Source organism: Martes martes, assembly GCF_963455335.1.
Source record: "Martes martes genome assembly, chromosome: 2".
Lineage (NCBI taxonomy): Eukaryota > Metazoa > Chordata > Mammalia > Carnivora > Mustelidae > Martes > Martes martes.
In genome coordinates this window covers 113,500,158-113,515,261 of record NC_137889.1, presented here as the reverse complement: position 1 = coordinate 113,515,261, position 15,104 = coordinate 113,500,158, and the positions used below count along the sequence as shown (strand labels likewise).

The following is a 15,104-nucleotide window of genomic DNA, read 5'->3' as shown; positions in this document are numbered from 1 at the left end:
ATGTAGGTTCCATCCTAAAAGGTATCTAGAGAGAACCCTTCTGAATTCCCTGTTCTCCTCCAGACACTACTCTGTAATACTCGAGGTTATTGCTTCTCCCTGGAACATTTTTGTTCCTCCTCTCATAATTTCTCCTTTTTGAACTCTTGTTATTTTCAAGAGCATTTCAGATCAGTTCTTGAGGACTCAATCACCCCTCATGATTTTACGTCTGTGTTTTTCAATATGTTTGAGACAGTTCTGCCTGGTCCTTTGGGTCTCTAATTCAGTTCCCAACCAGTTCTGATTCCTTGAATTTTTAAATTGAGTTTATATGAGTTGATTCCATTTTGTTAAATTTATTTTATTTTTTTCAAGATTTTATTTATTTATTTCAGAGACGGAGAGAGAGAGAACACATGTGGGGTGAGGAGTAGAGGGAGAAGTAGACTTCCTGCTGACCTAGGAGCCCAATGTGGGGCTTGATCCTAGGACTCCTAGATCATGAACTGAGCTGAAGGCAGATGTTTGACAGACTGAGCTACCCAGGCATCCCCATTTTTGTTAATCTTATTTTGGGATGCCTGGGTGGCTTAGTCGGTTAAGCATCTGACTCTTAGTTTTGGCTCAGGTCATGGTCTTAGGGTCATGAGAAGGCGCCCTGGGTGGGCTCTGCGTTCAAAGGGGAATCTGCTTGAGATTCTCTCTCTCACTCTTCTTCTGCCCCACGCCTGTGTTTGCTCATGCTCTATTTCTCTCTAAAATTAAATAAATAAATAAATCTTTAAAAAAATAATTAAAAGTTGTTTTAATCAGTAATTAAATTTTTAAGGGTGTCTATCAATGTTTACTCTCCCATCTCGCCAGAAGCCACCTACCCTGGATTCCTTCACCTTTCTTCCCCGCAAGGTGGTGGTCCCCTTAGATCAGGTATCACTTCCTTGAGCTACTCATGCCCCTATTCAGGCAGGTGGTCATGTAAAGCTGTGAGGGTCTCATCAGGTGGCCATCTCATTTATACTCACAGCACAGTAGCCTTTATGTTGGGATAAAATGTCAATTCTCTGATGATCTGCTCAGCTTCCAGATCCCCGGCTGCCATCGTAACTGTCCTGCCAACCCACCTGTGGGGCTCATCTCCAGCTATGCTAGGGCTGGGAAATCCAACGGACACTCCCGGGCCCAACGTGTTCCAAAAGGGATCATCTTTTCCAGAAGGGAAATTTTGGTTTATGAGAACTATGAACATGCAGTCACTTCCTGATTCTTGCCGCCGTGGCGCTCAGTCTAACGGAGACAAGGGTCAGAGACTGCATCTGAGCCTTCTGTGATGTGGACGCTCTGTGGGTTCTATCAGCCAGTCTGTCTGTCCAGCCCAGTGCCTCCATTATCAGATCAGACTGTCCCATTTTGCCAGGTTAGGACATTCAAGTGTCAGTCTTTCCAGATTCCTCCCTTCTTCATAAAACCTTACTGGGACCACTCACGTTTTTAAGGTGCAAGCCGAGAAAACATTTCCTCTTGGAAGCTTTCACTGACTCCTCAAGTCTAAGTCACCAATTCTCTCATTTATTAAAAAAACACTCTGGCCTTCTCTCACTATGGAAACTGTCTCACTAGGTTGCAATTACCTGTTTACTTGACCCAAGTCCATACATACACTTTAAGTTGATCAAGGCCAGCAAGTGAGTATTTCTTCTCAAGAGCTCTCACCAGGGAGGAAAAAAAAAAAAAAAAAAAAGTTATCCCCAGGGACTTACACAGAGTAGCACCAGTCAGCATGGGTTAAATAGTTTGATTTAATTTAATGGATTTGAATAGACTATTAATGGAGATCCGCAAGGTTCCGGGATTGTGCTAGATGCCCTTGATGTTTCAGCCACTCACCCGACTCCAGGAGGGAAACTGAACCACCAGTTGCTGAAGTCCTCTCCCAGCTTAAAGCACAGTAACCCAGTTTTCAGATGCCCAGTTTTTGCATATCTATGTACAACCACCTATGGGGTGTTTTTTTTTTGCATTTTTTGTATGTGATACATTTCCTGTGGTATCTTAGTTCATATTTTTTCTTCAAACAAACTGACTTTTTACCTCAAAACAATTTAAAGCAGAAACACTGCATCATTCTATAAATAGGAGAACAGTTACTGCATATCAAACAAAAAAATGAAAAAAAAACACACTGAAGACAAAAATAGCTGTATCATCAGTCTGCTTCACTTTGCCTATGTATTAATATTAAGTCAGATGTTTAGGTAAATAGAATCTTGAAGACCAATAAAAGAATACTTAGATTGTTGTCACATGAAAATGCACCTAATTGATTTTAAGGAAATCATTTTCTTAAAGGTTTTATTTATTTGAGACATAGAGAGAGAGAGAATTAGCAGGAGGGGAAGTACAGAGGGAGAGGGAGAAGCAGACTCCCTGCTGAGCAGGAAGCCCTACATGGGACTGGATCCCAGGACCCCTGGAATCATGACCTGAGCTGAAGGCAGATGCTTAATCGACTGAGCCACCCAGGTTCCCCTTCAGGAAATCATTTTAACACCAGAAAAAAAATTGGTCTTCTGGATATCACTTTTTAAGCAAAAATTTTGCTAAAGTAGCCTTTGTCTCTTCTTTCGTGGTCATATATAACCCTTTGCCTCCTTTTTTGCTATAGGAACAACTGCACTTTATTTATTCCTTCTTATGCACCCTTCCATCATCAGCAATCTTCCCAGTCCCAAAACATTTGAAGAAGTTCAGTTCTTTAATGGCAACAACTACCACAAGGGCATTGATTGGTAAGGAAAATAAGAAAAAATAAAGACCACTATTAACACATGCTCAATCACAGCAGAGCAATTATAGATGTATGTGTGGCATCTACATAATTACAGCATAAATTTGTTATGCTCAACTCTACCACAGTGAATTGGAAATTAATTTATAACAATGATATGTTTAATCAGTGTTGCCTATAATTTGATTTGGACAGTGCAATAATGATAATATTTTTCTGGTAAATTAATACGATTAAATAAAGAAGATTATGGAATATTTTTGACAGAATTATTCATAAGGATATTTAAAATTCTGCTTAAGCATATTATTATTTTACTGTGCCTAGAATTTTTTTAACTGCATAATTTGTTTTCACAAATGATGCTTGAGAAAACAAATAAATAAGTTATTTTATACTCTGTGACATGTATCTTCATTAACTACATAGACTATAAATTGTTATAATATAAGCTGATATTTGTTATTCAAATAATAACATTAGCATTTCCAAAACCATATTGTCAGCCATGCACATGCATAAAAGGAATATTACTTTGTATTTAATAAATTATAAAAAATTTAAAAGTCATAGTATTTTCCCTAAACTGAAATAGAATAAACCTGATATTAAAACTGGCCTTTACTTTGGAGTTTTTTCTAGCTTTATTCCAATTTTCTAAGAAAATATTGCTCTGATTCCAGCTTCCAGTTATATAAGGCAAATCTCCTCCAAGGAAAATTTCCCTAAATGCACATGTCTGTAGTCTGTAACTTCATGTCAACACCGCATATGAACCTGTCCTTATACAAGAGGCCTGTTCTGCTAGATTAGAGTTAGAGTAGGGGAGAGGCAACGCCAGTGGGCAGATCTGGCTTCCTATCACATGTAGAGAGGTGCCCGCTCTGCACCTAAGATATTCTTATTCTACCTTACTTTAAAAAGACTAAATGAATTTTGGAAGTGCATGCAAGTTACTAAAAGCAGAACAGCAATTTTCTCTTATCTGTGAGCTCAAATGGAACACAAATTGTTAAGCAGGAATATAGATGAGACTTTTCACCACTTCACATTTGGGAAACATAATAACAAATGTCAAAGAGGAAAATAAGTGTCTTATATGAATTCTTAATTGCTCTCATTATTTATTTCTAGAACATTTGAGGGTTAGAGAAGTGATGAGCTGTAAGGAGGATTACACACATAATTAAAGCCTTGCACTGAGTTAACCTCTGAACATATTGATTCCATAATCTACACACAGAGGAATGTTCCGACAGCATATGGAGGAAGGAACCTACCGAGGCACCACAGGATCAACTAGCAGGAAATATCCTTTTAATGACTCTAGATAGACCATAATGTGTTCACATTGCTACACATACTACAAATTATGCAGAAGTTAAAAAGGAGGAGAGCAGCTCTGCCCTACTCTGTTTAGGATTTTATAGCTCTTCTGACTTACACATCCTCCTCTCTTGTGCACTTTCATCTCAAATTAAAAATTTTGCCTTCAAGTTCGCAAACAAGAATTTACTATTTTAAAATATTTACTAGGCAAGACTGTGTAATTCGCTTTTTGCCAAGGGTAAACTTAAATTCTTCTGGATTTGGCTTTTGATAGCAGAGAATATCAACCCAAATTGAAAAGATTTTCCCCTGTTCTTAACAGTCTACCTATCTCATCTCCCTTTTCCCTGCCCTATATAGTTCATTAAAACAGTAATGCTTTGGGTTGTCTTTACAGTCAAAGTGGATAGAATAGCACTTGCATTAGAATTATAGATATATAGAATTATAACATAATTATAATAGAATATATATTATAGACATATAGAGAATAATATAACAATGTAGAATTATAACACTAATAATTAGAAACCAACATAAATGAATGTAAAAATGTTCTGTTATTTCATATCCATGGCATGTAAGAGAAAAACTTGGATCTCAGATTATTTTTCTCTGCCTTCAGGTATATGGACTTTTTTCCTACTCCATCCAACATTACAAGTGACTTTCTGTTTGAAAAGAGTGCTAATTACTTCCATTCAGAAGAAGCTCCCAAGCGAGCAGCATCTCTGGTCCCCAAGGCCAAGATCATCACCATCCTCATCGACCCCTCAGACAGGGCATACTCTTGGTACCAGGTATGAAGCAGGAAAAAATACTGTTAAAAACATTTGGCCATAGCTAAAATGTAAGCAATAGTGAATACCAAAATAAAGTCTAGATGTCCAGATGTATTCAACAGTTAAATGTTGCATAGCTAAGCCCCCAAAAAAAGGAAAAGAAGAGAAATTATAAGTAATAAAAGCTGAATATTTGAGTCATATGAAGTTGGACAAGGAATTTCAAGCATAAACTAGTAGAAAACATCATACGTAAAGGATTAATAGATTGACTAGACAGTATAAACATGTAAAATATTAGTCTATCAGAATCAACAAAAAGAGTACATATCGAAGTAGAGCATCTACAATAATACATGACAAATGGTTTAGTATCCTTAATTTGTTTTTAAAAAAAAAACCTTCTGGAAGCTGATAAAAAGAAAAGATATAATACCTCAGTAGAAAAATGAGCAAATAAACAGAACGCATAGATAAACATTTCACACACACAAAGACACCCACAAATATAACTGCTCAATGATTTATATGAAAAATTATCAACCCAATTAGGGAGCAACAAAATACAAATCAAAATGATACTCTTTCTGAATATCATCTCGACAAAAATTGTCCTGTTTATTCTCCCTGTTGGCGACGGTGCAATGATAAAGATATTCAAACATTCCAATGAAAGGTAGAGATGGAGATCTTTTCTGAACGCTAATTTGGCAATAATGATCAAAATAGTTTTGTAAAGGTCCTGTTGTGTTGTGGAAACTTCAAAGGGACAGACAAATATTTATTCCTTTCTATACTGCAATACTTGTCAAACAATAATAACAGTAAAAGGAATAAATACCCAACAATATAAATGTGTATCACACTGATGTGCAATATTCTGCAACAACACTCAATGGTGGTTTTAATCAATAGAATATTAATTAAAAGATTGTGTCCATTTTAATGTGTGGATAGGTATTAATCAAAAAATCACATAGATATATAGCTAAAAATTTTGAATGCCTCGTAAGGAAATCTGTTAGGTATGAAGAAAGCATTGTCTAGAGAAATAAACTTTAGACTTAAAACTGAAGGATGAGTCAGTATAAACTGAGTGGGGTAGAAGGAGAGTTGGGCAGAGGGAAAAGTATATGAGGTCCACTGGTCCAAGGAACCCCCAGCACATGGAAAGAACTAAGAAAACTTCCATGTGGCTAGAGAGCAAAGCCTGAGGTGGAGACCTGTAGGAGATGGGTCTGAGACGTACGCAGGGGCCAGAACTCGGGTGGGGGAACTGCGTGGCCACCATTCTTCAAGCAACCGAAAGCCTTTGAAGAGTTAAGCCAGTGTGTAACTAACAGATTTCCTTGTAGGGGTGCTGAGAAATAGAGGCAGCTTTGACGGTGAGAGTAAGTACAGACTGAGTGAAGTATAAAGTATCAGAAGACATGTAGGGATTAAAACCAAAAGAACCTGGTGAGGAGACAGTGTCAACGATAGATCAAATTTCCGATGAGGATAACTGGATGATGGGTATATATGCCCATAAAAATAGAAACACTGAAGAAGGCAACAGGACTGGTTGGAGGGAGGGGTGCTAAAGATGTGGCACCAATGGTGATCCTGAGGTAAGGAAACACTGTCATGTGGAGAACAGTTAGAGTCAGCAGGCACTCTGGGGAGAGGTCAGAGCTGCAGACAGAAATTTGTGAATCAGAGGCAAAAAGCCACAAAACATGGTGAAACTGCCTAAGGAGAGAGTTTAGAGAAGCAAAGTACAGAGAACGATAAGGCAGCCCAGGAGAAAAGAGAAAACAGCCAGAGGAATAGAAGAAAAAATCCAGGAGTGTGATGACACTGAATACAAAGAAACAGAGTACTACCAAACAGCGGAGGTGATAACAGTGTCAAAGGGCTGCTAAGAAATTAGACAGTTGGACAGAACAAAGCCTGAATTATTTCCACTGAGTTGAAAGAAATGGAGGGAAGCCGAGCTTTTAGCGACAAATGATAAAGCAAAACCAGATGGATTTAGTGGAGGAAAAACTAAGTGGGAAGAAGAAATAGAAAATAGAAAATAAAACAGAAATAGAAAAGGGGGAAAACAAGACACACACTTATTATAGAGAGGTTAAAGTGGGTTCAAGGAAACTATGCTCTATGGTGGTAGTGATTTGAATCATGAGATGGGCAGGAGTGTCCAAAAAAAGGAGAGATGTTTAAGGCCCAGGAGAGAAACTGGGGATCAGTCCTGTGAGGATCCTGAGGGGTCAGGAAGAGATGACTATAGGAAACAGCTTCGACGGGAGGGAAGCATCCAGACTTCACTTTTCTTGTGCAGGGACACTCCTGGCAAGCTGTAGGAGTCTATGGGTCCCATTTCAGAAACACATTTTAAAAACATAAAAATACATAGAATTACAAAGTAATAGCTTTCTTGAAATATAATTATCAAAGTAATTTCTAAATCAGTAACAAATTTTTATTTATTTTAACAATTAAATGGCCAGATCTAATGGCAGGACTAATACTGCTGTAATGTTGAAGTAGGGATGAGCATGAATAGCATTTTGATATATCTGAAACTCCTATAATGTGATACAAAAATACCTGTTTTTATTGGTGGTAAAAATCACAGGTATAATAAATGCAAATTTTCATTAAAGAGTTACAGAAAATAAAAAAAACTTTTTTTTTCAGATCCAAGTTCATAGACCCTCTGAATTATCTCGGCAGGGCTCTGGTTAAGAATCTTCCCACTGAAACTTCAGAGTTAGAAGAGGGGATAAATGTACATGCTGGCAAATTTGAAGGTCTGAGATAGAGAAAGCGAAGTGATTCTGACGGTCTCTCCTTCTTTTGGAAAGTTGAGAATGAGTTAATCTGATGAAAAAGAGGGAGATAATTTGGGGGACAGCAGTATAAGGAGAGAAAAAAGGCAGTGTGAAATCTTTGCACAGGGGTGAGATAAAGTTGACCACAGAAATGTAAAATTGCCTATAGCAGTGAAGGCTTAATTAAAGGTGATCTTAAATTTGTGGTGGTAATAATGTAAATGTACTAAAATCCCATGATATGAGTGCACTTGTGTATGTGTATGCTTAATGCATATATAAATTAATGTCCCCCAAAAAACAAGACTAAAAGGGAATTTTTAAAGAACATAAGAGTAATTTGTATTTTTTTTTACTTTTTATTCATTTATTTTTTACCCATTCTTTATTTTTTTAATTCGTTCTTTTTCTTGACTTTCTTCAATAAGCATTTATGGCCAAGAACAAATAATAATGGACAGAAAAATTTGACCCTGTACTTTGGGATTGCAAGAGGTCAGGGATCCTAGGAGAACACCTGGATTGGGAACAAGATCCGAATACTATTATTAGAATCCATGTGTCACTGTCTCCCTCAAGATAGAAAAATGCACCTTTCTCACTTTATGAAAATTCATATTGAAAGCAAGATAAGCTTACTTTAAAAAAAAAGTGACAAAAGCACTCAAATAGTAAGTCTTCATTAAAAATGTTGAACATAATTACTTAGGGTCAAATGTTGTACATTCTCCTAGCAGAAAACATAGAACAAATTTATATGAATATTTTTCACCTAAACTATTTAAATAAAAGAGAATCTGTGACTGCTTCTTCAAGTAAATTCTTTGAACATACATGCTTGAAAAGAATTATTTTTCCTGATATTTTTATTGCTATATTGCTAAGAGTAGGGTCCCCAAACTGCTCCACATTTCAAAATAATGCAGCCTATTACTTAGCTAGTCCTGTCTATTCAGTAAATACCATAAATCCAAAGCGCAGCAGGTGTAATTCAGAAACCTCTACAAATGTCACCTGCCACTGTAATTTCTACCCCACATTTTTATAATGGGCCTCACAGAGAAGCTAGAGTGCTATTTTTTCCATAAAATATGTCCCTTTGTGACTTCTGGTCATATTTTTATGCTAATCTTCTTAGTTGCAGGAATGTAAAGAAAAGTTGGTGTTAAACTTTTAAAAATCAATGCAGGGTAGATTAAGTACAGTTCCATATTATCACTGCTTAACATAGAAATTTTAGCATTAACATATTAATATGCACATAGTACTTTTATATTCCTTTATTCAAGTTATGTAGTTTCTACACATTGTATTAATTCAATGTATTAGGTAGTCTCTGTGTACTCAGCATAATGCATATACTTATAAGAATGTCAATAAATATACAATGATGAGAGACCTTCAAAAGTCTTATTCCACCAAACTACCACTCACTGGTTACTGTTTAACCACTTCTTACTCATCTTTACTTTTTTTATTTTATTTCTAACTAACATAGATGACCTGCTATTATACAATTGTATCAAGTCCTAATACACTCCTGTCCTCATTCTGTAGTTAATTTTCTTTATGTTAAACTTTAGATATCTTGCAAAATCAATTCATCCATTCCACAACTCATCACTTTCACTCAAACTTAAGGGATCAAGTTCTCTCTTAGTTTCTATGTTTATTTTTTTTCAACTTATAAAAATCTGTTATTACATTTTAGCTCAAAATTTTCAACCACTTAAAAAGATCCCTTCATCTTTCATTCAGAATCGATCACTTATTTGTCTGGCTACCACACCAATATATATGACTCTAGTCAAATATCTGACTTGATTATAGTCTGTTAATCTATTGCCTCCCATAGAAAATTTTTATTTCTTCGAAGATAGAGATTACATTTTGCTTATATCTTTTTATCTCCAGAATCTATAACAGTTTTTTTGTTCTGGTAAGGAGTTTACTGAGTGCTTATGAAATTGTATTGACTGCTAAATTCACCTCTTACTGTATGGGGCTCTTGAGCTTGACTAATGATGGTTTGATATGAAAGATTCAGAGGATTTGGTACTGAAAAGTAGTAATGGCTCAGTACTTCAAAATTAGCATGGATAGATGGAAATTCCTGGTAAAGCAAAAGGAAAGGACTTTGGGCAACATCAACATCTTTATGACACCTAAACAAGTATTAGGAATATACATCCACTTTCCCTGTGCTCATAACATCTGCCACACAGAGGTATTGGAGAAGTGTCAGGATCTGTAGGAATAGCTGTGGTGAGACAACAAGCAAAATAATATATAAACCTGCTCTTGCCAATCTAAATCTCTTCTATTCTATTCACTTTTAATTAGACCCATGAAGAAAATCCTATATTCTGTCTCCTTCTTTGTATGTAAACATTTTAGACATGAAGACAACCACAGGCTTATGTGCCTACTACTTGATACACACAGAAGGCTTATACTTTAAATAAAGCAATATGTCATTGCCTGGGTTTTAATATATGCACTTTTCACTTTATTTTTTCATTCTAAAACTAATTTATCATTTTCATTACTTTTTGGAAATAAAAGACACACGCACATACATACATCAAACACAAACACGCACACATACCCATGCGTGCATAAAGAACACCAATTGTAAAATTGACTATCTTGTTAAAGCACCAACGATCACATGAAGATCCAGCTGCCCTGAGGTTTAATTTCTACGAAGTTATCACTACTGGACATTGGGCCCCATCTGACCTAAAAGCTTTACAAAGGAGATGCTTAGTACCTGGATGGTATGCGGTCCACATAGAAAGATGGCTAACTTACTTTGCTACTTCTCAGGTAAGATCTTAAAATTAATTTCTTCTGTTTAGCATACCTTGGCTTTATTGCACTTGACAAACAGAAAATAAGAAATAACATTGCCACAGATAACGGTTTGTAATGAGACAATCATACCTAAAGAAGACCTGTGGATTTTTACATTTTTAATGTCAATAATAGTATTAAAATGTTAGGTGATTGTGAAACATTTCTTGGGATCTTCTTTTGGGTAGTAGCTGGTCTCAAAGTGTTGAGTCCTCACACAGGAGACATCATGTGATTCATAAACAGTAACTCAACTACTCATAGAATAGCCATTTAGACAATACCTTTATGGAACACCACATGCAGATAGTCTGACATCTGTCCTCTAGGGCTCTTAGAAAGGAAAAAGGAGGGCATGCATTAGACTGTCAAAATGGAGAATGCCGTAACAGCTCCAGGAATGCAGGATCAAACAAGAGGTAAGGATTTGAGGAAACATCCATATTGTTTATATTCTTACCCAAATCAGGTCATGACTAAAAGCTGAGTTCTTTGTCATGGCTAATAAGGAGAGTAGATGAGTAATTTTTATCTGTATGCCATTCCTAAATCTTTGACTCCAAGGTTAGCTCATGGGATTCTGTAGACTGGATAATTATCTGACTACATGATAGATGGAAAATTGAGTTTCTACTGAACTACTAAATCAGGAGAGTATCTGTGTTTATTTCTGATTTACAATCAGGTTATTTAAGGGTTATAAGCAATGCCAATGGCAAACTTCGATTGTTATTTATTTGGAAGGACACAAGAATAGTAAACATTAAAATGTATCTTAAGTAATGCATATTTTCTTCCCATTCACACTGACCTAATTGATTAATGTTATACCAGGTCAAGTGAGGCAGCTCAGTCTACTTAATTTAGTTTTGTTCTTCACAAAGTGACTATTTTTTACTTTATAGTTGCTAATTATTGATGGACAACAGCTGAGATCTGACCCAGCTACTGTGATGGATGAAGTCCAGAAGTTTCTGGGAGTTACACCTCATTATAATTACTCTGAAGCACTAACGTGAGTCTATTCTCATGCTTGATTTCATTTCCATTATTTGCCATCATAAATTATCACTGGTAGGTGTGTGTATAGCATCATTAATACTAGCTATGAATTTATACATCATTATGCTACTCAAAAGCAGTCAAAGGAGTATCCTCATTATTCATGTAGTGTCTTCCTTTTGAATACCACAAATACTTTATTTTATAAAGTGCTATCCTATAGGCACTTTTTATATCACAAACTCCCTCCTTGGTGGGCTTTTTCACCAATATAAATTTGGTTAAGTAAATTTTTTAGGCCTACCCTGCAAAAATTGTCCTAGAAATTGAAGTTACAAAGGTGAAAAAAAAAAAAAAATACAGTCTCACCCCAAGTAATTCAAGGGCTAGAAATGCTGACTGCCATCCTTAACTCTGTGAAAGTGACCAGTATTGGGGGCAGAATTGGGAAAAGGATAAATTCATATTTTACTTTGCATTTATTAAATTATGGATAACCAACAGGTAATCACATATAATGTTCCAGTTATCTATTGTTGCATGACAGACCATCCCCAAACGCACCAACATTAATTACCACAGCCATTTTATTACGCTCATAGATCCTAGGGGCTGGGAATCCAGACAAGACACATCCAGAACTGCTTACTTCTGCTCATAAAACCTGGGGACACATTGGGGAAAATATGACTATCTGGGTATGAATCAAGTGTCTGGGGACTGCAATCTTCTGGAGGCATCTTCGCTTCTCTCAGATCTCTGGCTCTTGGACTGGGAGGGCTCAAAGGCTAAGCTCAATAGGATGAGACCTCTTCATGTGGCTTTTTGAGTGTCTGGCCGTGTTCTGAGAGGGAGTGATATGTGGAGGAAGTGTGATCCAGCACAGCCATAGCTTTCTCTGACCTAGTCTTGCAAGTCGCACAGTATCATTTTCATCTCATTTTATTGATTACAACTAAGTCACACAAATCCACAGAGACAGCAATGGGCCTCCCCCTCTCAATGGGGAGGGGCAAGAGCATTCTGCAGAAAAGAATTTGGAAGGGGAGATGCTGTAGCAATCATCTTAGAAAATAAAACTATATACTTGGGTAACTAAAGACGGGGAAAAGGTAAAGAAGCAAAATAAACAAACAAAACCTCCAAGGAGCCAAAACATAATTTAAAAAGGTATATACTTGACTCCCTCACAAGGTCTGATACAAAGCCTATTAAATTTTAGACAAAATTCTAACAAACCTGATTATATAATTTCCCAGTTCACAGCAGATTAGAATCAGCAATTAGACAATTAGAGAGGGTAATGGAAGGACAGGAAAAGCAGTAATAAGATTGGGTTGTTCCTTATCCACTCAAACAACCCTAATGAAGTTTTTACCCACACATGGAAATAACAACAATACAAGACAGGCCCCTGTTGATTAAGTAGACAAAGCTTCCTAGAATACATTTTACATTAATATTATTGATGTTACCATGTCTTCCCCTGTCTCCCTGCAGTAGTTTAGGGAATGGTTCTATCTTGTTTACTACAAATAGTTACTTATGGTTCAATAAACCTGCAAAATCATACTTTTCAAGAAGAGATTACAAACAAGTACAGAATATATGGTTTTTAATATGTCTCACATCACAAAAATTAATAACTTTGGTAATGCTCAGTGTAATAAAAGAAGTCATGTGGCAACCAATTCGTTGTCTCAAAGTTGTCCAACAGTTATTTGAGAAAGGCTTTGCATCTTCATTTCACAATTTCATGTCTACTAAAATAAAGTCATAAAACAATGAATTCATATAACTTAGAAAAAGCAAATGCCCTCTGTTAGAGTATATAACATCAATGCAATTGATGAAACCAGGACTGCAAAATAATGTGGAGTCGAGGTTATAACACTGTCTAAAAGCATGATTTTCAATATGGCTCTTCTTCCTCAAGTTGTATTACATTCTGCCTCACAACAGCTGCTGTGGAGACAGGGAGAGATGGCAGCCCATCCTGGGATCTCTACACACCTGAGAGCAAAGGAGATGCTCTCAGCGTGGGTATAAATATCTTGGCTTTGTTGCCAGAATTGTATTTTACCTTAATGCAGTTAAATATTCTCATCCTGAGGCAGAAAATACTGTTCAGGGGCACAGTTATGTCGACTTCCCTATCTCATTTTGCAAAGCATGCTGAATTGTTTTTCCTCTTGGGAAATTAATGAAAACTAGAGAAAGGACTGTGATAGGCAAGGAGCAGATTGAAAAGTCCAGGTTGGAAATGACTCTGTCTTCCTTTTAACCATTTAACCAGTGATGTATTTAATTTTAATTGATAACATGTACTAGGACAACCTGGACTGCAAGGATCAGGTCTCTAATAATAGGTTGGGCAGGGAACTATGAAGAAAACTTCCCTCTCCCCCTAAATGAGTTCACATATGTGCAGAGGCAAATTGCAGGTGCACTGGTATTACAGGAATGGGCCCAGGGCAACAAAATATTCTGCAACTAATTAACTTTACATCCCAGTCAATTATGCTTCATCCTCCTAAAACATCTGCTGAGCAACAAAAATGCAAACCTTTTCGATGTTTTATGTATGCAGCAAGTCCCATAGCAATAAATTTAAAATTTCTCTTCTTATTTGGTTTATTCTTCCATTTTTCCTATCTTGTTAGTCCTAAACAAAAGTGCTTATATATCTGAGTTTAAAAAATTAGGACACACATCCTTTCTTTTGTAACTTTGTGTACCCATAGGAGCAAAACATTAGAATTTTCCTTAAAAGTATAGGGACCTGAAGTATCCCATAGGATCATTTGCCTGCAGCAAAAGAAATGAAGAGTTGTCTAATCTTCCACTCACCTCTTCCATGGCCTGTGCCTCATGTTGTCTGAAAAAAAAAAAAATAAATTCAATTTTACAATTTTAATTTCCTCCTTAAAAAGTATAAACATTTTGAACTTGAAAAACCATAGCATTCTTCCAAATTAGAAGCTCCAACTCATGTTTATATTCACAAAACTATACTTACATTAAATTCAGTCACTTTAATATATGCCATTGAATGATTTCAAAGAAATCTGTTAACATATTTTGACAGGGAGATCATATTAATAACTAAATAATATTTTAAAATTCCTGTGTATATGGGTTGCAGTTTTGATTATAGGTCCTTGATCTTTTATGGATGAGTAGGTAAAGTATGAAGCTTAAGTTAATAATTTCAATCTAAGATTGAGGATTCACAGTTTTTTTTTTTTCATTTGGTAGAAATAGTCAAAAATATATAATAACATATAGTTTGTTTAGTCTCACAAGACTTTTAAATAAATTCAATGAATATTTGTAGAACTGAATTAAATTGTAACAATGGGCATACCAAAGTCCATTTTCTTTATCCAATTGGTGAGGCTCTCTCATTCAAAATTCTGTATACGGGGCACCTGGGTGGCTCAGTTATTAAGCATCTCCCTTTGACTCAGGACATGATCCCAGGGTCCTGGGATCCAGCTGCATCTGGCTCCCTGCTGGGCAAGAAGCCTGCTTCTCCCTCTCCCACTCCCC

The 15,104-nt window shown here is 36.3% G+C and overlaps 1 protein-coding gene across 1 annotated transcript in view; it reads left to right on the top strand.

Annotated features, from left to right (window-relative positions):
• The window catches only part of LOC308338817 (bifunctional heparan sulfate N-deacetylase/N-sulfotransferase 4), a gene marked incomplete at its 5' end in the record, with an annotated part of 239,223 nt that overhangs the window by 220,548 nt on the left and 3,571 nt on the right, over positions 1 to 15,104 (top strand). The window contains 4 exons of the mRNA XM_080797105.1: positions 2,645 to 2,768; positions 4,722 to 4,896; positions 10,353 to 10,523; positions 11,456 to 11,565. Coding sequence (XP_080653231.1) covers positions 2,645 to 2,768; positions 4,722 to 4,896; positions 10,353 to 10,523; positions 11,456 to 11,565 — 580 coding nt within the window. The remainder of the gene's footprint in view (positions 1 to 2,644; positions 2,769 to 4,721; positions 4,897 to 10,352; positions 10,524 to 11,455; positions 11,566 to 15,104) is intronic.